Source organism: Sciurus carolinensis, chromosome 2 (genome assembly GCF_902686445.1).
Source record: "Sciurus carolinensis chromosome 2, mSciCar1.2, whole genome shotgun sequence".
In the NCBI taxonomy this organism is placed as follows: Eukaryota; Metazoa; Chordata; class Mammalia; order Rodentia; family Sciuridae; genus Sciurus; species Sciurus carolinensis.
Genome location: NC_062214.1, coordinates 24,021,526 through 24,041,178, shown reverse-complemented (window position 1 = coordinate 24,041,178; position 19,653 = coordinate 24,021,526). Strand labels below are relative to the sequence as shown.

Sequence of the window (19,653 nt, the reverse complement as noted above, 5' to 3'; positions counted from 1 at the left end):
CATTGTCCCTCAGAGTGTTTATAAGCAGGAAATGAGACCTGAGCATAAAGAGTGTGCTCAACAAAGGATAGCTGTTATTACTTAAATATATTATTCAAACATTCCAGAGCCAACCTTTAAAACCTGTGTTGTCCAATACAGGAGGCACATGTGGCTATTTAAGTTCAAATTAATTAAAACAAAAAAAATCAAGTGGGACATGGTGGCATAAGCCTGTAATTCCAGCTACTCAGAAGGCTGAAGCAAGATGATCAGAAAGTTCTGAGGCCAGGGTTAGAGATGTAGCTCAGTGGTCGAGTACTTCTCCAGCGTGTACAAAGTCCTAGGTTCATTCACAGCACTACGAATAAAGAAGAAAACAAAACAACAACAACAAGAAAAAACCTACAGTTGCCCAGCCTGGTGGTGCACAACTGTAATTCCAGTAATGCTGAAGGCCAAGGCAGGAGAATCACAACTTCAAGGCCTGCCTGAGCAATTTAGTGTGAACTTGTCTCAAAATAAAAGAGCTGGGCCAGGCGCAGTGGTGCAGGCCTGTAATCCCAGTGGTTCAGGAAGCTGAAGCAGGAGGATCAAGAGTTCAAAGCCAGCCTCAGCAAAAAACGAGGAGCTAAGCAATTCAGTGAGACCCTGTCTCTAAATAAAATACAAAATAGGGCTGGGGATGTGGCTCAGTGGTTAAGAGCCCCTGAGTTCAATCCCCAGTATCCTAAATAAATAAATAGGGCTGGGACTGTAACTCAGTGATAGAGCATCACTGGGTTCAATTCCCAGTACTACTAATTATTTTAAATAAATTAGTTTCTTAGTCACAGCAGTCATATTTTAAATGTCCAAGAGTCACATGTAGGGGTTAGGGATGTAGCTCACGGGTAGAGCACTTGCCTACATGCTCAAGGCCCTGGGTTCCATCTCATACCACGTTAAAAAAAAAAAAAAAAAAAAAGATTCGAGTCTGGTGGCACACACCTGCAATCCCAGCAATTTAGGAAGATAAAGCAGGAGGAGGATAGCAAGTTCAAGACCAGACTGGGCAACTTGGTGAGACCAAAGAGTAAGAGAGGGGCTGGGGAGATAGCTCAGCTGGTAGAGTGCTTGTCTCACATGCACAAGGCCCTGGGTTCAATCCCCAGTACCACAAATTAAAAAAAAAAAAAAAAAAAAAAAAAAAAGAGAGAGAGAGAGCACCCAGAGCAAGAAAATAGCTACATGGCATATACTGGTGACCCTCATTCTGAACAGCACAGATACAGATCATCACCAGAAGCTTTATTAGATGCTGCTGTTTCAAACCCTCTAATGTCCTGAAGCTTTTCTCCCTTTCTAGAATAGGGCTCCAGCTTTTGCAGCCTTTTCCCCTGCCCCCAACAAATAATGACCTTGCTGAGTGGGTGTTCTTTTGTTTCCTGCTGGCCTGCACCTGGGCTGGAGGGTGGAGAACAGGTGTGGAGCTGTGCCCTGGAGCACCCAGGGGGTGGGCTCAATTGTCTGTGCTGTAAAGCAAACAACTGCACCCAACTTTGTTCCAGGCCCCAACAGGAGCCTCCACCTCCAAGAGGTGGGTGAGGGAGGGAAAGTACTGGAAATTGTGGGCCTTGTCCCCATTACCTCCTGTGGGCAGTTTAAGGTCACACAAGCCTGGGCCTGGGATGAGCGGTTTCCAGCACAGCTGACACCTGGGGAAGGTGTGTCAGATGGGAGGCTCAGAGGCCAGGGGAGGGGGAGGGAGGGCTGGCAGCCTTCCAGTGGCTGAGGCTCAGTGCACCAGAGGCTGGGAAAGGGATAGCTGGGTCACATTCAAACTATTTCAAACCATACACATCCCACGTGCACTGTGGCCCTACCTCCTCTCTCAGGAGAAGCAGGAATTTAGCAAGTACAACAACCATATCTTCATTTCTACGTGACTGTCTTGGCATCCCAAAGTTCACATCTCACACCTGAACTGTTGCTTTTGCCTCCAGGATATGATGATTCATCTCACAGCTGTCCCCATCTCAGCAGATGGTGGTTCCATCCTTCCAGCTGTTCAGGCTCCAAACCTTGGAGTTACCTTTAACCTTTCTTGTTCTCATACAAGCCTTGGGCACATCCTATTGCTCAACCTTCAAAATGAATCTCAAATCCAACGCCTTCTCACCTTCACCAGGGTCCCCACCCTGGTTCCCGTCACCATGATCTTCCTCCAGAATCACCCTAGTGACATTCTACCTTGGCCTCCTCCAGTAGACTCTTCACCCTAGGTGGATAAAAATCATATCACCCTTTTGCTCAAAACTATTTACTGGCTCTGAAATGTAATTATTTATTTTTGCAGTCCTAAGGATGGAACCCAGGGCCTCAGACATGCTCGGCAAGTGCACTACCACTGACCTACATCCCCAACCCTTTTTCCTTTTACTTTGAAACAAGGTCTTGCTAATTTGCTAAAGGTCTCTCTAAGTTGCTGAGATTGGTCTTAAACTTGAGTTCCTCCTGCCTCAGACTCTCCAACTGATGGGATTACAGGCATGTGCCATCATGATTGGCTCTTGAGCCCTTTTAGAATTTTTTACTTTGTTTATTTATTTATTTAGGTACTGGGGATTGAGCCCAGAGATGCTTCGACACTCTCTGAACTACATCCCCAACTCCCCTGCTCCCGCCACTTTTTGGTAAAAACTGCATCTTCTTTATTTTGCGTACTTTAATTTCAGAAGAAAACAAACACCCCTACAATACATAATACCTAACCCTACTGTCAAATTAGGGAGGGGATGGGTTTGAGGCCCATGTTTCCTGCCTTAGACAAGGACTGGAGAGAGAAAACCAGTTGACCTCAATCACCACAGGGAGCTGGGTGGGACAGGGCAATCCAAGGTCACTGTGGGAGCCACAGGGACACCATACAGAGGACTACTTTTTTGAAAATTTAAGACAGGGTATCACAAAGTACCCAGGCTGACCTTGAACTTGAAATCCTCTTGTCTCAGTTTCCTGAGTGGTTGGGATTACAAGAGTACACCTCCACACTCTGCATGAATTTTATTTTATTTTGAGACAAATTCTCACTAAGTTGCTCAGTCTGACCTGAAACTTGTGATCCTCCTGCCTCAGCCTCTTCAGTAGCTGGGAATTACAGGCCAAAGGCACCACACCAATCTCTAGAGGGAAATTTATTTAGAACAAAACCAAATTCCTTGTTATTGCTCTATGGACTCCACATCGTCTGACCCTGCCTCTATTCCCTTTCTCTGTCACTTAGTCGGGCACTGATATTCTTTATTCTTTCCGTGACAGGCTACCTTCTGCCAAAAGCTACTTGTTTCCTCCCTACATCACGAGCAGCTCACTGTCTTCAGGTTTCAGGAATGTGCATATAACCTCTTTAGAGAAAACTTTTTTCTTTCATGACACTGGGGATTGAATCCAGGGCCTCTTGCATGCTAAACCAAGCGTTCCACTACTGAGCCACATCCCCGGCTCAAGAAAATGACTTTCTTTCCTGTTACATAAAACAGCACCTTCTCTGCCCCCCACCTCTTGCCTGTTTTTCTTCAGAATACCTAACATATTTATTTATTTGTTCTTGGCACTGAGGATTGAATTCAGGCGTACTTAACCGCTGAGCCACATCCCCATGCCCATTTTATATTTTATTTAGACAGGGTCTCACTGAGTTGCTTAGGGCCTCGCTAAGTTGTCAAGGCTGGCTTTGAACTGGTGATCCTCTTGCCTCAGCCTCCCCAGCCACTGGGATAACAGGCGTGCACCACTACTCCCTGCTAGGAGACCAAACTCTGAATTCCCAGGTGGATTTAGCTGCATAAAAATGGGGTCTGTCTCTGCTCTAGGGGTGGGGTGGGCAGCTTTGAATAGATGAACCTTTAATTTGGAGTTTTAGAGAAAACTCCAAATCTCCAGATTTCTTGCCACGGCATGGTGGTGCAGGCTTAGAATACAGCGATTTGGGAGGTTAAGGCGGGAAGATCTCAAGTTTGAAGGCAGCCTGGGCAATTTAGTGAGTAGGACAGTGGGCTGCGTCCTGCTCTGAGTTACTCCGTGGTGTACAGAACAGCAGTTTTCAGGCTGTGCCTAAACTTAGGTAACCCCATTTTGTAAAGTAGTTTTCATAAGCCACTCCATTGTGAATTTAAGTGCTGAGGTGAAATGACTCTAGACCTTTGTTTGTACATATAAACAGCCACCATCTGCCTGGCACAATCATATGGTAAAAACTGATAAATTAATTGTGCTAAGGAGAATGACCACCTGTAAACTTATCAAATTAATCAGAAGCACATGGATGTGTGGGCCTATCAAACTCATATCGGAAAAACTAGGCCTACAGGCTTATGGAACACACCAGACCACCAAATGAGGCAATGCCCTCACAAAGATGCATAAAAGGAGAAGCATCCCAAGACTGGATACTCTGACCCTGGCACCTGGTCACTCATTGTAAGGCTTGCCCAGGAAATTCTCCACGGCCCTGAATCTCTGTCCGTGGGCTTTAGCAGCATGTGGTTTCTCTTGCCCTCGTTGACCATGCATGGCCCGCTCTAAGTTGACATCTCGAGCTGACGCTGTGAAAGTGGGTTTGTCCAAACCTTGCTAGAATAAGTTCCTGTGCTCTCACAGCTCAGTGCCCTCCCTGAACAGGTGCTTGAGCTGGTTCTTCACCTTATCTGACCACCTACAGTGACTCTCTGCCAATGCTGTCACTTCAGCCTCCTGAACCCCTGTGGCTGCCTCAACCCTTTCTTAGCCTTTCTGTAACCTACATATGTAATTGTGTAAAATGTGATGTGTGAGTTGAGTGTCATAGATATTAGAAATTAAGATCAGGGACTTAGGCTGTAACTCAGCGGTAGAGTGCTTGCCTAGCATGTGTGAGGCACTGGATTCCATCCTCAGCACCATATAACAAATAAATAAATGAATAAATAAATAAATGTATTGTGTTCATCTATAACTAAATATATATTTAAAAAATTAAAATTGGAATAAAATAATTTGTGATTGCCCACTTCATGACCACCAGGGGATCCACAAGTATTCAGTGAACTGCCACTGATTAGAGTGGTGTAGTTTGTGAATTTATTGTAATTTAATAAATTCTGACATTGTGGAAAGACGCAAATGTGTTTGGTCTACGTTAATATAATAATTTGCTCATGACAGAGACCCAAGCGTAGCTCAGTGGTAGAGTACCCGTAAATTCAATTCCCAGTACCACAAAAACAAAAATAAAACAAAACTCTGGATTTCTCTTTTCTTGTTCAAGGGAAGGAGATGGCAAATCAGAATCCTCAGAGTGGAATAGAAATCTTTTATATGCTAGGTATGCTAGATGGTGGTGCATGCCTGTAATCCCAGTGGCTTGGGAGGCTGAGGCAGGAGGATCAAGAGTTCAAAGCCAGCCTCAGCAATTTAGTGAAGCCCTAAACAACTCAGTGAGATCCTGTCTCTAAATAAAATATTTTAATAAGGCTGGGAGTGTTGCTCAGTGGTTAAGCAACCCTGGGTTCAATCCCCCTGTCCCCGACCCCCCTGCAAAAAAAAAACCTTTTATATCTTTGATATACTCTCCGTTACCCCAGGCTTCAGTACCTTCCCTAGATTTCCACCTAAGTGACCAGGAGCCCATCTCGCTTTGCCCAGGTCTCTCTAATTCCTTTCAGTGAAAACCAGCCTGAGACTGAGGGAATCAAAATCTTTGCAGGTGGGAGCAAGACCAGATGGCGCATATCTGTAATTGCAGCCACTCAGGAAGCTGAGACAGGAGAACCCTACCTCAAAATAAAGAATAAAAAGGGTTGGGGATGTAGCTTAGTGGTAGAGCAGCTCTAAATTCAATCCCTAGTACTGGGGCAGGGGTGGGATGAGGTTCTGCAGGAGAGGAAGACAGAGAAGAGGTGAGAGGCACATGCGGTGGTGCATACCTGTAATCCCAGCTATTTGGGAGGAATACTGTAAATTGCAGGCCAGCCTCAGCATCTTAGCAGGGCCTTAAGTAAATCAGCAAGATCCTGTCTCAAAATAAAAAATAAAAAGGGCTGAGGATATGGATCAGTGGTAAAGCACCCCTGGGTTCAGTCCCAGGCACAAAAAATAAAAACCCCAAAAAACAAAAACAAACCTGTGTTGTTTTTCATTTTCTTCAAAATCTTTTTGGGCAGTATACAAATTCTTCACCATGAGCTTGCTCACATTCCTCTCATACTCATAAAAAATAATACATTTTAATAATTTAACTAGTAGCTAAAAATTCAACCTGTTCACCTCTTTCTTTGGGAGTTCTTGGACTTTCCAACCAACTTTGGAGAAAAGACTAACCTGTTAGAAAATTTGCAGCCATGGCAAATATTTCTCTGGCACACAGAGAGGTTTTGCTAAAGTGCCAGGGGTATTTCAGACTTCTGTTTATCCAAGGACTATACACCTCTGAGTTGCTTCTCTGAGTTGCTTCCCCTACTAACTGTCTGGCCCGACCTTGTGTTTATCCTTCATTAGCAGAAGGGGCATGGCCAGGGCAGATGGTAAGCAGCCTGCACTCTCTGCTACCCATCTTTATCCTTCTTGTCACTAAAGAAAAACAGTCATTTGGTTTGAACATGAAATAGCCAGGGTTCCAGACCCTTCAGTGCATCGAAGACAACAACTTTATATATTTATTTATTTTATAGAGTCCTGGTCAGCCCAGGATCTCATGTGTACTAGACAAGTGCTCTACCACTGAGCAGTATGCCTGGTTCCCAGAACATAAAATTTTGCAATATTAGTAAGTTGTGAAAAGAATGTCAGAGGGATTTGGGGGTCACTCAGTGGTGGAGCACTTACCTAACGTGGGAGTCCCCAGTTGGATCCCCAGCACTCCCCCACAAAAAATAAAGTCCCAATTTGATCTTATTTGAGATTCTGCTGAGCTTCAGACTCAGGCAGACTTTAGAGTGTCTCTTAACCTTTCTGAGACTCAATTTGTTTGACTGGAGAATGGAGCTGTGGCAAAACTGAAATCCAATTTGGTTTATAATGCACCCAATCCTATTGCTGGGGATTAATCCTAGAACTTCCTGAATCTGAGGCAAGTGCTTTGCCGTTGAACTTCATCTTCCAGCCCAGTCCTTGACACTTGAACGTTAGTGGTGCAGACCCTCTAGACCTTGGGTAACCAAAAACAATACTGGCTGAAGCTTTGTGGTTGTGACCTGTTCCCAGAGGTTCTATCCCCCACCCCAAAACACATACTCCAGTATGACTAAGCAAGAACAGTAAAGAGATAGTGAATATCAGAGATTAATTTATAATCTCTCTATTTCAGAAACAGAACTTGGGGCATCTACATCTTCCAAGGCAGGTCTGTTGAAGTCCTCAACAAGAGAGTTTTCGTTTTCAAAAACAGTAGAAGATAATTATATCCATACAATGGAATACTACTGAACTATAAAAAAGAGGATAAAGGGATAACCAGTCATGGTGGCCACACCTGTAATCTCAGCTGCTTGGAGGGCTGAGGCAGGAGGAGGGCAAATTCCCAGCCAGCCAGGGCAACTTAGTGAGACTCTGTTTCCAAACAAAATAAAAAGGCTTGGGATGTAGCTCAGTGCACTTGTCCAGCATTCTTAAGTCCCTGGGTTCAAGTCCCAGTACCCAAATATAAAAAATAAAAAACATACATAAAGGTCTTAGGATTTAGCTCTGTGGTAGAACACTTACATGAAATGTGTGGAATTTTGAATTCAATCCTAGTACTACAAAAACAAAAACAGAACTTTTTATTTACTAATTAACAATTGTGCATTTTACTGGGTGTGGTGGCGCACACCTGTAATCCCAGTGATTTGGGAGGTTAAGGCAGGAGGATTGCAAGCTTAAGGTCAGCCTCAGCAGCATAGTTAGGCCCTAAGCAATTTAGTGAGAACACGTCTCAAAATAAAAAGTAAAAATGGCTGGGGATGTGGCTCAGTGGTTTAGTGCTCCTGGGTTCAAGCCCTGGTACCAAAAAACAAAAAAACAAAACACAAAAAAATTATGCATTCTAATAATTTTGAACAATAAAAAAAGGCATTCTATTGAAAATAAAATCTGAGTTAAAGCTGTAGGACATCTTGGACCAGTTTGGATTTTATTGTAGATTTCATCTTCATCCCACACAACTTCTTCCTTCATCAACATGCAAATTCTTTTCCTTCCTCAGTCTAGAGATATGTAGATGGGCAAGGCCAGTGGGGCCTTCCATGTCAGTAGTTCTAGATTCTGTGGGGTGAAAGGAGCAGCACAGTCATTTAAACTTGATCCAGTCACAAGTTCCTGGCCAACCTGAGTGATGTAGGGAGATCTGTCTCAAAAAATAAACAAAGGACTGGGGACATATAGCTCTGATAGAGCTTCCAGGGTTTGATACCCAGTACTGCCAGCCTGCGTGTGTCACACACACACACACACACACACACACACACAAAGAGGTGCCCAGACTGATTGTGTACATTTCCTTTCTCAAATTCATCTTTAAATCAGTTTTTCCATCTCGTTGGTTCCTTTCTTAACTAATGAGTAAAGTCTTTCATTCCATTTTTTTTTTTTTTTTTGTCCTGGGGATTGAACCCAGGGATGCTTCACCCCTGAGCCATGACCCCAGTCCTTTTTATTCTTTATTTTGAGACAAGGTCTCTCCCTAAGTTGAGGAGGCTGGCTCTGAACTTGTGATCCTTCTGTCTCAGCATCCCCAGACGCTGTGTGTGCCACCACCACCAGCTTTTCTTCTGTTTTAATTTGAAATTTAGTTTTTGATAGTAACATTGGAGAGATTTTCACAAAGGAAATAACATTCCAGCTTGACTGTTTCTGTCATTTGAATTCCTTTCAGCCTTTCAGATTTATCTAAGGGCCCCTGCCTGGTACCCCCTGAGTAGATTAGGGCCTTTTATTGTTAGTCAAAGCGCCATAGAGAACTTCCTTCATCATTGCTCATACTACTGTTTGTTTATTTGTTTATTTATTTATTTGGTGGTCGTGGGGAATCAGGGCCTGGTGCATACTAGCAAGGATTCTATCACTGAGTTACATGCCCCATCCCTTATTGTAGGTTTAATCCCCCTTTTGAGACTTTGGAGTCAGAATAGTTCACAAGAACTCAAAGTACTAGATCTGAAGCCAGAATTACTTTTATTTTATGGCCTCTGTGTTTTCATTTCACTGACAGAAACAGATGGGCAAGGCTCTCTCCTCATGTGTAGAAGAGGGGAAATAATAATAGTTCTTTCCCGTTGTGAGGATTAACTGCATGGATTGTACAAAAGCAGCACCTGATCCTGACAAAGAGCTCAACAACGATGGTAGCTAATAGTCACTAGTTTTATGAAGACATTTTAGGCATTTAGAACGCTGTGGACTCAAAAAGGGAAGTAACTTGCCCAAAGGGCAGCGCAAAGGTAATCAGGCCTGTACCTGGAGAACTCAGGTGAGGCCTCGTTACCTTCCCCTAAGCTCCGCCCCCATGACTCCGCCCCGTCCTCCGCAGCCCCCCTCGCCTAGGCTGCTGCCTTGGCCACATCCGGAAGCTCAGGGCCAGAAGCTACGGCTCGTGACGGGAGCGCGTGACGCAGCGGGGTTGGGTCTGGGAAGTAGGATGCGCCGGGATAGGTCGATAGGTTCGCGCGGAAGGGGCGGGTCGGGTCAGGGGGCGGGGTTTAGCAAGAGCAGGTCTTGAGGCCTGGCTTCCGCGTGCGTTGGTCTGGCGGGGGAGAGCGCACGGCGGAGGCGTGTCCGGCGGGCGGGGCGGAGCCAACTGGGGGGCGGGGCTGCGCGCGGCCTAACGGCGGCGGCGGTGGCGGCGGCGACAGCGGCAGAGCTGGTGTTGGTGAGCTCGGCGCCTTCAGGTCCTGCGGCGGCGCCTGTGAGGCACCCGGGCCGCGGGGCGGAGGCGCGCGGTGCGCGGCCGTAGGCGATGGTGGGCGTCCCTGGAGCGGCCGCCTTCCAGAGTAAGCTGGGCGGGAAGGCGGGCGGCTTAGGGGGGCGTGTGAGGGGCCTGCTGCTCCACTGGCGCGAGGTTCCCCGGAGTCTCCGGAGCGAGGCCGGGATGGGGAAACTGAGGCCCTAAACCAGGCGGCGAGTCCAAGGTCACGGGCGGGCTGGGCTTCGCGGGCCCTCGAGGCCACCGCTTCGCTTCCTGCGCCTCCGGGTGTCTCGCGGCTCAAGGTGTGAGTGAAACTGGTGACCGCGGCCTCGAAGCCCAGGCCGGGCGGCCGTCCGTCGGACTTGCCGCGGACAAGAATTGTTTTGTTCTCTAGGCGCTGGGGCCAAAAGTCCGGCCCCGGGGAAATACTACACACGCCCGATTATGAGCGACGAGTGTTCAGTGTTGGAGCAGGTGAGAACGGCGCCGCAGAGGGGCCTGTTGCGTGCAGACTCAGGGGTCAGACTGCCTGGGTCGTCCCATTCTGCCCCCCCTGTTCGTGTCTCTGACCTTGGCTCTCCCCTGGTCTCAGTTACCCCATCTGAAAAATGGAGGTGTGAAGAACGTTCCGTTCCCTCCATTCCCCAGAGTTGGGTTTATGAGGCCAGAGGAACGCTTGGCACACCCTGGCACGTACCGGAGCATGAAAACTGTCATTAATGTAATCGCAGTTTATTAATCTCATCCTGTGCGAACCTCACTTGGAATAGTCTGGAATTGGACTCTCCGTTGTGTATGTAAGATTCTGTATGGTCCCTGGTTAGTCTTACTCTGTGATCCAATTGTCCAATTGTTATTCTTACCTCCATTTCGCCATTCCAGCATATCTAATGTTCCTCCTAGAATGGTGAGCTTCTTGGGGGAGGGGTGGCATCTCTTAATAAGAACAATAAAATTTTAATTGCTTAAGTGTTTCTCATTAGAATAGCAATAATAGCCAACATTTTTCGAGCACCAGGCATTTTGCATTCTATTCATTTAATATTTATTAAATCATCTCTTGAGTAAAAAGTACCATTCTAAGCCCTGAAAATATAGCAACAAAAAAAGATAGACCAGACTGCTTTTCAGTTTAGTTGGGAGAAGAGAGAGACCCAGTAAAGGCAGAAACAGATCAGTGGTTTCTCAGTTTTTTAAGCGTAGTGAAAATCTAAATAAGTTAGGTATTTAAAAAAAATTTTTTTTAAATTTTGGTACCAGGGGTTGAAACCCAGGGGCACTTAATCACTGAGCCACATCCCAAGCCCTTTTTTGTATTTTATTTAGAGACAGGGTCTTGCTGTGTTGCCTAAGGATTCTTTAAGTTGCTGAGGCTGACTTTGAACTCAAGATCCTCCTGTCTGGGCCTTACCAGCTGCTGGGATTATGTTTGCCACTGTGCCCAGGAAGAGTTAGATATTTAAGTACACCTATTTTGCAGAGGATGAAACCAAGGGGCATTAGGAACTCTACTCCCAGAGCAGTCTTCTTCAGTACATAAAAAGGAGACTTGTTATTCTTTGTTTGGCACCCATTAAATGTTTCATTGAAGAAATACAAAGTATATTCATTGAGTTAATGCTTTTCCTAGGGTCTGCAGTTAGTTGCTGGTCTTGGTTTGAACCATTTCTTTTGAATTTATCGCAGACAGATGACCTCATAAGTCTGGATCTGTTATCAGAACTTAATATTTTTTTTCCTTTTACTGTGCTGGGGATTGAACCCAGGAATACTCTACTACTGAGTTTTCAGCCCTCTTTATTTTGAGACAAGATTTTTCTAAATTGCCCAGGCTGGCTTCAAACTTGCTATCCTCCTGCTTCAGCCTCCTGAGTAACTGGTATTACAGACATGTGCCACCATGCTTGACTGAATTTAAAATATTTATATCCAAATCTTTTGTTTTTCGGTTTAAAATGTGCCCAAAAGTACAACTACTTTTGGTTCTGTTAATGTAACTTTTTTTTTTTTTTTTTCCTTTCTTTTCTTTGTGGTACTGGGGCTTGAACACTGGGGTCACCTAGTACTGAGCTAAATCCCCAACACTTTTTTTGTGACAGTTTCTTGTTAAATCCTCAAAAATGGCCTGAAACTTGAAAGCCTGCAGGATAGCTGGGATGGTAGGCATGCACCACTATGCTTGGCCTCCAAGGGAATTTTATCTTTAGTTTCTAGATTGTGTGCTTGGTATGCTTTCTGTTCTCCTTCTCCTCCCTTCTTTCTCTCTCTCTCTTTTTTTTTTTTTTTTTTTTTTGAGATGGGGTCTTTTGACACATAACCTCCAATTCTCAGTCTTCTGTCTCAGCTTCTCCGGAAGATTACAGGAATGTGTCACCATAGCTACTGTACTTTTAATCTAAAAGATTCGAGTAAATTGCATTGAAATGCAGTAGTAGTGCTGGGTTTGGTGACATGTGCCTGTAATCATAGCTACTCAGGAGGTTGAGGCAGGATGATTTAAGGTTCAAGACTAGCCTGGGCAGTTTATCTAGACCCTGTCTCAAATTAAAAATAAAAAGAGCTGGGGATGTAACTTAGTGCTTGCTTAACATGTGCAAGGCCCTGAATTCAATCCCCAGTACTATACATATACAAAAAAATTATACTTGTAGTTTATATATATTTTATAACATGCAACATTTTACAGAAGAATGAGCTAAAAATAAAATGTAACTAGAAGTTCCGGTATTGCCTTTTCATATTCCAGTGTGAATAGTAACTATTCCTTTGGGGATGGAGATCATTGATCATATAGTGGGACTCTTCCTTCAACCCATTATATCTGCTATTCTTGAAAAATATCTGGTTTATTCAGTAGAAGTAAAATGTAACAGTTTAGATTGAAATTCTAAACTTTTGAAATTAATTCTAGAGTTGTACACAGTTTGAAAACCTGGTGGCCAATCCTTATAAGTCTTTTCTTTCTTTTTCTTTTTCATTTTTTTTTACTGACTATCGAACCCAAGGATGCTTAACCACTGAGCCACATCCCCAGCCCTTTTTTATATTTTATTTAGAGACAGGTCTCTCTGAATTGCTTAGGACCTTGCTGTCCTCCTGCCTCAGCCTCCCAAGCTGCTGTTGGGATTACAGGTGTGCACCACCATGCCTGGCCAGTTCTTGTAAGTTTTGAGATTTCGGGCAGCTTATTTAAACTTTCTCTACACTTCATTTTCCTCATCTGTAAAATTGAGACTATGAGAGTTCCTCCATCAAGCTTGATGCAGTGGCACATGTCTGATGCCAGCTGCTTGGGAGTCTGAGACAGAAGAATTGCAAGTTTGAGGCCATCCTGAGCAATTCAGCAAGACCCTGCCTCAAAAGGACTGGGATTTAGCTAAGTGGTAGAGCTGGGTGCTTGCTTAACATGTGCAAGACCCTTACATGGGTTCATTTTCCAGTAACACACAGAGCAGTCCTACCTCATTTATAGTTTTATTGCCTGATTAATAGGTTTGTTGTTTTGGTACTGATGATTCAACCTGTGGTCACTTTACAACTGAGCTGCATCCCCCGTCCTTTATTTATGTATTTTTGTAGTGCTGGGGATTGAACCCAGGGTCATCCTACGGCTGAGCTGCATCCCTAGCACCCCCACCCCCACTTTTATTTATCTTTTTGATGCCAGCTATTGAATCCAGGTGCACTCAACCACTGAGCCACATCCCCAGCCCTATTTTGTATTTTATTTAGACAGGTCTCACTGAGTTGTTTAGCTACTCACCATTGCTGAGACTGACTTTGAACTCATGATCCTCCTGCCTCATTCTCCGGAGCCACTGGGATTGCAGGCATGTGCCACCGTGCCTAGCCCTGACCCTTTTTATTTATTATTATTATTTTTTTTATATGTAATTTAACCCCTGGGCCACAACCCCAGCCCTTTTTATTTTTTCATTTTGAGACAGGGTCTTGCCAAGTTGCTTAGGACCTCACTAAATTGCTGAGGCTGGCTTTCAACCTGGGATTTTCTGCCTTAACCTCCTGAGCCGCCCCTGAAATTACAGATGTGTACCACCATGCCTGGACCTTTTTTTTGTTGTTGTTGTTTTGTGGGGCTGGGATTGAACTCAGGGCCTTACACATGATAGACAGGTGCTTTACCACTGAGCCACATCCCCAGCCCTGGACCTTTATTTTTTATTTTGAGACAGAGTCTTGCTAAGTTACCTAGGCTGGCCTCCAACCCCTGGCCTCAAGTGATTTTCCTGCCTCAGCTTCCCAAATTGCTGGGATTATAGGCATGCACTACCGCACTGGGAAAGGTTAATACATGTTAGTATAATGTATATGTTAATTTGTGTAAACTACCTGAACAGTGCTTGATACACTGTTTTGGTTGCTTTTGGTGATTAAGGATGCAAAGATGACGTAGGATCTCAGTCTGTGGGGACTTGAACTGGCCAGTGGGTGGTTACAAAGTGCTTTAAGTGTTATAATCAAAGGTTTGGGGGATGTGAAGGAAGTATAACAAGTTGTTTTTTGAGGGTGCAAGTAAGGACTGGGTAAAGAGGTAACATTTGAAGAGGCTTAAATCAGCCTCAGCAACTAGTGAGAACCTGTCATAGCACAATATAAAAATGGTTGGGGAGGCTGAGGCAGAAAGATAAGAAGTTTGAAGTTGGCCTCAGCAACTTAGCAAGGCCCTAAGCAACTTTGTGAAACCCTGTTTTGGAGTAAAAAATAAAAAGGGATAGAGGCGTGGCTCCATGGTAAAGCACCTCTGAGTTCAAACTCCAGTACAAAATAAATAAATAATCAAACAAAAATAAATAAGGTTCTCTACATGATTCTCTCCTGGGTTTGGAAAATTTTTGTTCCCTTTTTTCCTCTGGCATAGAGGTACTCTCATTAGTTCCAAGTTGTTACAACTCTCCTTTGTAATTATCTTATACCCATCTACACTTTTATAGTTTCCTACCTTATTAAGCCCTCCTTAAATAATCCTTACTGGACTATGCCATCTTTCCTCAGACTGTCATTCAAAGCTTATTAATAAGGGGGCTGGGGAGATAGCTCAGCTGGTAGAGTGCTTGCCTCGCAAGCACAAAGCCCTGAGTTCAATCCCCAGTACCACAAAAAAAAAAAAAAAAAAGAAAAAAGCTTATTAATATTCTGCATATACTTCAAAACAGAAAGGTGTCTGAGGCCGCAGCTCATAGCAGAATTAAATAAGCAAAGAGAGATACTTAAAGCTTGTTCTTGTGTTGAAGTCTGTTGTGTGTGTGTGTTTTCTTTTTTCTGTTTTAACAGTACTGGAGATTGAATCCAGGGGCACTCTGCCATGAGGTATATGCTTAGCCCTTTTAATATTATTTTTGAGACAGGGACTGACTAAGTTGCCCAGGTTGGTCTCAAACTTAGATCTTCCTGCCTCAGCCTCCCCAGTAGCTGGGATTACAGATGCATGCCTCCATGCCCAGCTTTAATTATTTGAATTTAATGAATGTTTGTAAGTATGAAGGATGATTTAAAATGATAGTGTATAATGCAGCACTAAGATCAAGATTAGTTCATTCACTAAGTTTGTCTCTTCCAAGGCAAGGAATACAGGAGGAGAGAGATGGTGAACTATGGTTTCTTCCCTCTAGTTTTATCTGCATTTCTTAATTTCAGAGAAGTATTTTGAACCTCATATTACAGGAAGTAATCACTGGATTGTAAACATTTGCTTCAAATCCCTGAAAGCTTGAGGGCTAATGAGAGAGAATTTTTCCTTTAGTTACTGTTCTTTGGTAAGGTTACCAAAGAAAGGGCCTCAATAGTGCTGTACTGACAGTGTGCGTGTGCCTTATGAACTAGTATATGTACATGTGACAGACCCTATTTCTGGGTTTTATTACAGTTGGTGAAGCGGCTTTTTGCCTCTGTCTCTGGTTTTTGTCTTTGGTCTCTTGAAGGCCTTGGGGCTCTGGAATGATAGGGACTGAGGTACCATAAGTTATACTTTGCAAATGAGTCAGTAGCAGATATATCAACTGAATATGCCTTTTTTTTTTTTTTTTTTTTCACTTTTCATTTTTTGGTGGTACTGGGGATCGAACCCAGAGCCTCACAAATACTAAGCAAGTACTCTACCATGGAGCTACATCCTCGGCCTAGGATAATTACAAAGGCCTCGGCCTCAATTTTTTTTTTTTAGACAGTTTTTTGCTAAAGGTTAGCTTGGAACTTGAGATCCTCTTGCCTCTGTTCCCAAGTGATTGGGGTTACAGTTGTGTGCCTCTTTGCCTGACAGTATGCACTATTTTTTATTCTCCATTACATGGCTGCTTCTTTTTACTAGACTAGAGGTTTTTAGAAGAATATTCTAGAGGAGCTCAGAGCTTCCTTAAGATACTTGACTCTTCCATCATATTTCTTCAAATTTCTTTCTCTAGCAACTCTTATTTAAAGTCATCCTAGAGTCACATGCCTGTAATCCCAGCCCCTTGGGAGACTGAGGCAGGAGGATCATAAGTTCACGATCAGTCTGGGCAACTTAGCAAGACTCTGTCTCCAAAAAAAAAAAAAAAAAAAAAAAGATAAATAAATAAAGGACTGGGGATGTAGCTCAGTGGAAAAGTACCCCTGGGTTCAATCTCCAGTACTGTAAAAATAAATGAACAAATAAATATAAATAAAAAATTGTTTCTTAGGATTGAGATATGATTTAAAGATGAATATCAAAGGTCTTGTTCATGGGTGACCTAAATTGTCCTTAGAGATGAATTAGAGGGGAAAAAAAAGTAACAGAAACTCAGCAGCCTTTACCGATTCATCCCATATGTTTCCTGATCTTAACTGTGAAGCAGATGATGGCAGTGAACATCAAAAGCCCAAGAAATGTCCATGTTAATTTTGTATGGCTCTGTGAGGAGCTGTCAAATATAGATTATGAACTATGGTATCTGGCCTATGTGGTGAACCTTACTTTTCAATATGGCTCCTTAAGATTTGATCCTTCCCTTAGATTTTGTATTGCTTAATTAAATGCAGAAATCAAAGTAAAATTTAGAATAACCCAGAACTAGGTATCTTTTAGTCTGAATTTATTGCTTTGGAGATGGCTAGACCTTTTAATTAAATTAGCTGATGGGGACAAATATGTAATCTGACCTCTCCAGAAGCTCAAGTGAAATGTTAATATTAGGCTCCCTTGACATACTACTTTGTTTGACCTTTTCCACTCTTAACAAATGTTTCCCTTATTCCTTTGTTGTTAACTTAGCCAGCCATACAGAGGTCCTGTCTGCTTTTATTTTATTTTTTTTTTTTGGGCGCTGGGGATCGAACCCAGGGCCTTGTGCTTACAAGGCAAGCACTCTATGGACTGAGCTATCTCCCCAGCCCCTGCTTTTAATTTTTGAAGCCAGATGAGAACAGACATTCAGATAGCATAGATTTATTCATTTGAGGTTCATATCCCTAGAACTCCACTAGCCATATCTACAGTTTCAATTAATTCACTTGTAGTTTTTATGTATTTTTAATTTTTCTTTTGTTTTGCAGTGCTGGGCCACTTGTAATTTTTAGCTAGTTCATTGTTCTTACCATTACCCATCATCCACTCTCCTCCACCAAATAAAGGCTAATGTATCGATGACCTTTTTTCCCTCTTAAAATGTGACAGGTTTTTCGTTTGTGTATTTGTTTTTGTCTTTGGTATTATCTTTTTATTTCCCCATAGAGAAAAATGAAACCAGCCCTTCGGGAAGAGGTCTTGGCCTCTTTCATATTCCCCAGGTGCTTATCAGTCCTGCTTCATTTCCCCTTGTGTTGGTTTGGTCAGGTTAACAGTCATGTATTTATGACAGGGATATGTTCTTGTTTTTCTGTTGTTGTTTTTGAGGTACTGGGGATTGCACCCAGGGCTCGGTACAAGCTAGGCAAGTGCTCTGCCATTGATCTTTAGCCCCAGCCTGAAAGTAACATGTTTAGAACTGGGTCCTTAGTTGATTTTCATCATTGTGTGAATCTTAAAGTGTGCTTAAATGGAGGTGGGATGGCCTACAGCATGCCTAGGTTTTATGGTGTGCACCACTATATATGTGATCTGTTGTTGATGGAAGTTTATGCAGTGCTTGACTCTTAGCTTTTCTAAAATATACTACACATATGTTTGTATAAGCTGCTTTATTTATTTTTTGCAGTATTGGGGATTGAACCGAGGGTTCTCTGTCACTGAGCTACACCCCTGACCTTTTTCCCAGTCCTTTTCTTGGCCTTACTGGGGATTGAACTCCGGGGGTTGCTGAGCCACATTCTCAGTCCTTTTTTTATGGTTTTTTTTTTTTTTTGGCAGTACTGGGGATCAAACTCAGGGCCCTATTCTTGTGAGGCAAGCACTCTACCAGCTGAGCCATCTCCCCAGCCCTTTTTTTATGTTTTATTTTGAGACAGAGTCTTGCTAAGTTGCTTAGGGTCTTGCTAAATTGTTGAGGCTGGCTTTGAATTTGAGATCATTTTGCCTCAGCCTCCTGAGTCACTGGGATTATAGGGGTGCACCACCATGCCCTACTTCCTTAGGGTCTTACGAAGTTGCCCAGGCTGGCCTTGCATTTGTGATCTTCCTGCCTCCACCTCCCAAGTTGCTGGGTTTATAGATATGCATCACCGTGCTTGGCTTAGTTTTTATTTATTTATTTATTTATTCATTCATTCATTCATTCATTCATTCAGATGCTGGGATTGAACCCAGGGCCTTGTGCTTGCAAGGCAAGCACTCTACCAACTGAGCTGTAGCCCCAACCTTAGTTTTTATTTTTGAGATGGGGTTTTGCTGAATTGCTGAGGGTCTCCCTAAGATGCTAAGCCTGTCCTTGAACTTGTGATCCTTCTGCTTAGCCTTCTGAATTAATTCTGGGATTACAGAATAATATAATAATTATATGACACCAAATCTAGCTCCTTATCAATTTTTATTTTATGTTGAGACAGGATCTGGCTAAGTTAGTGAGAATGATGTGAAATTTAGAATTCTCCTATCTCACACCCTCTTGAGTAGCTGGGATTACATGAATGTGCCACTGTGCCCAGCTGATTTGTTTTTAATCTATATATAATAAAAAAAGAGTTCATGCTAATACTCTAGTTCCAGCTCAACTCTGCAAAGTTCCTTTAGTCTTTCTTCTTTCCATATTTGCAAATCTTTTTGTATTGAAAAGCCCAACTCCTGTTGTTCACAATCTACCTATTTATTTGCTCAATCATAGAGATACAGAAAATAGCTCTAGAATTGCTAACCATGTTTCTATGAAGTATCTACCAGTTGGAGTTGGGTGGTTAGTTAAATCAATCAATCAATTGATATTTCTTTTCTTTTTTTTTTTTGGTCCTGGGAATTGAACCCCAGGGATGCTTAACCACTGACTACATCCTCAGCCCTTTTGTAATTTTTTTCTTTTGTTTTTTTCAGACAGGGTCTCCCTAAGTTGCTTAGAGCCTTGCTAAGTTGCTGAGGCTGTCTTTGAACTTGTGATCCTCCTGCCTCAGCCTCCAGAGCCACTGGGATTACAGGTGTACATCACCCCACCTGGCTCTTTCTTTCTTTTAAGCTTGAGAGTATATAGTCAATATACTGAGTCAAAAGTTAGCTTGTACTGGGTGTGTTGGCATTTGCCTATAATCCCAGCTACTTGGGAGGTTGAGGCAGGAGGATCACAAGTTTGAGGCCAGCCTGGATATCCTTTTTTTTTTTTTTAAAGTTGTAGATGGATACAACACCTCTGTTTTATTTATTTATTTCTATGTGGTGC

At 43.2% G+C, this 19,653-nt stretch overlaps 1 protein-coding gene across 9 annotated transcripts in view; it reads left to right on the top strand.

The window, feature by feature from the left end:
* The first annotated feature begins 9,803 nt into the window (after window positions 1–9,803).
* Cbfa2t2 (CBFA2/RUNX1 partner transcriptional co-repressor 2) overlaps window positions 9,804–19,653 on the top strand; it is a 145,499-nt gene continuing 135,649 nt past the window's right edge. For 4 of the 9 annotated variants that reach the window (XM_047538731.1, XM_047538730.1, XM_047538729.1 and 1 more), the window contains exon 1: window positions 9,838–9,962. Coding sequence is in view for 3 of the 9 variants with exons in the window: in XM_047538736.1 (XP_047394692.1) it covers window positions 9,929–9,962 (34 nt within the window). In the remaining 6 variants the exon portion in view is untranslated. Of the gene's footprint in view, window positions 9,963–19,653 lie in introns of all 9 variants that reach the window. The other 5 variants (XM_047538736.1, XM_047538726.1, XM_047538725.1 and 2 more) reach the window with 3 other exon arrangements.